This window comes from Eulemur rufifrons, chromosome 2 (assembly GCF_041146395.1).
Source record: "Eulemur rufifrons isolate Redbay chromosome 2, OSU_ERuf_1, whole genome shotgun sequence".
Taxonomy (NCBI): Eukaryota; Metazoa; Chordata; class Mammalia; order Primates; family Lemuridae; genus Eulemur; species Eulemur rufifrons.
The window spans coordinates 126434025-126436035 of NC_090984.1; the positions used below are offsets into that span (position 1 = coordinate 126434025).

At 53.6% G+C, this 2011-nt stretch overlaps 1 gene segment (V, D, J or C); it reads left to right on the forward strand.

The window, feature by feature from the left end:
- The first annotated feature begins 500 nt into the window (after nucleotides 1-500).
- Nucleotides 501-971, forward strand: LOC138398784 (immunoglobulin heavy variable 1-46-like). The segment is given in 2 exon segments: nucleotides 501-573; nucleotides 655-971. Coding segments are annotated over 2 exon segments (363 nt in total).
- Nucleotides 972-2011: the final 1040 nt, after the last annotated feature.

A 2011-nucleotide genomic window follows, 5' to 3' on the forward strand; every position in this document is an offset into this window, starting at 1 on the left:
CTCCTCAGCTGTGTTTAGGTAACACAATATTTTAATGAAAGCCACATTTACAAAGGGTCTCTAGCCCTCCTGCATGTGCTAAGAGTAAGCAGCTGGGGGCAAGGGAACATTTTTATATACAAATGGGCAGAAAATTTCAGGGAACTCACGGATCCAAAGGACAAGACCTTTGGGTATAAAATGGCACAGATGGTCCCAGGGCTCTCCGTGCATTTCCCATGTGGGTTCACAGTGAGGAACGTGTATTTGGTGGCTTGTCCCTCAGTGGGAGGACCTCTGTGCACATGGAGTCGAGGGGGTTGCAGGGACACCTGTCCTCGGTATCGCCCTGTTGCGTGGCCCCCGCATCATCTCTGTTCTCTTTCTCACACTGGGGCAGGTCTAGGGCCATGAAACGTCCTGCCTCATGAATATGCAAATGGCCTGAGGTCTGCTGGGGTACATACAGCTATGCCTGCGCCCTGAGAGCGTCACCCCACCACCACGTCCCTGCTCTGGAGAAGCCCCTGGCAGCTCAGCTCCTCACCATGGACTGGACCTGGAGGATCCTCTTCCTGGTGGCCGCAGCGACAGGTGAGGGCTCCCCAGTCCCAGGGTGAGGAGGGGCCAGGACCCAGCCAGGGGGACTCACCCAGTCCTGTCTCCTCTGCACAGGCGCCCGCTCCCAGGTCCAGCTGGTGCAGTCGGGGGCTGAGGTGAGGCCACCTGGGGCCTCCGTGAAGGTGTCCTGCAAGGCTTCCGGATACACCTTCACCAGCTACTACATGCACTGGGTGCGACAGACCCCTGGACAAGGGCTGGAGTGGATGGGACGTTTTGACCCTGAAGATGGTTCCACAAACTACGCGCAGAAGTTTCAGGGCCGAGTCAGCATGACCGGGACCACATCCACAAACACAGCCTTCATGGAGCTGAGCAGTCTGCGACCCGAGGACACGGCCGTGTATTACTGTGCGAGAGACACAGTGTGACAACCCACATCCTGAGGGGTCAGAAACCCTGAGGGAGACGCAGCTGTGCTGGGGATGAGAAAGTGATGAGGGACATTAGGTTGAAATGTTTCCCAATATGGGTTAGTTAGTTGAGGAAAAGGAATATGTGACACGTGTATGCATTCTAATTACATTGCAAAGATTTCATTCAGTTGTCACCGTATCAACAGAGCTTAGAGAATTACGGAAGACTCAAGCTAATAAAGCCAGTACAAGCATTTCCATTAAGTTATTAATGTGAACATGAGTTTTCACATCAGTTGGGTAAATAAATTGGAGTAAGAATTCTAAATCAAAAGGTACATGCCTTTTAACACATAAGAAATGGCCAAAATGTCTCCCAAAATGTCTTTCTTATTTCTTTTTAGTGAAATTTATTTTACGGTGGTTTTAAGTTCACAGTACCATCGAGAGAAGGTCCAGAGAGATCCCGTTTACTCGCGGTCTGCGCATACGCGAACTTCCTCGGTGTGGACACACTGTGACAGGTTCATGAACAGGTTGCAATGGACGAACCTACGTTGACACGTCGTCATTACCCAAAATCCACAGCTTGAATTTGGTTTCGCCGTTGGTGCCGTCCCTTCTGTGGGTTCTGGCCAATTGATACTGACATGCATCTATTACTCTGGTGCCATAACTTGCCGACTCATTTGTGGAATTCCAAGGAAGGCAAACGATGGTGCCTGGGAAAAGAGGCCACTCTAGGGAGGGTGGAAGCGGACAGTGGGTCAGGAGCCGAGCCTGCCCTCGGGAAGGCCCGCAGTGGGTCCCGCGAGCTGTGCTGGCCTTTGCCCTCCTCAGAGGTGAAGGCGCCTCTCGTGTCCTCTGCGGAGCAGGGAGAACCCCCGAGGCATCCCCGCCCGCCTGTGTTGCTGTCCCCTCAGGGGTGGCCCTCGTGACTGCCTGCCCCATCCTAGCGCCCGCTGAGGAGGGCAGGGCACGGACTCTCTCCCCCAACACAGTGGCATCAGGGCATTGGTGGCAGGAGGGTATTCCGATTAGGAATTACGAGACAC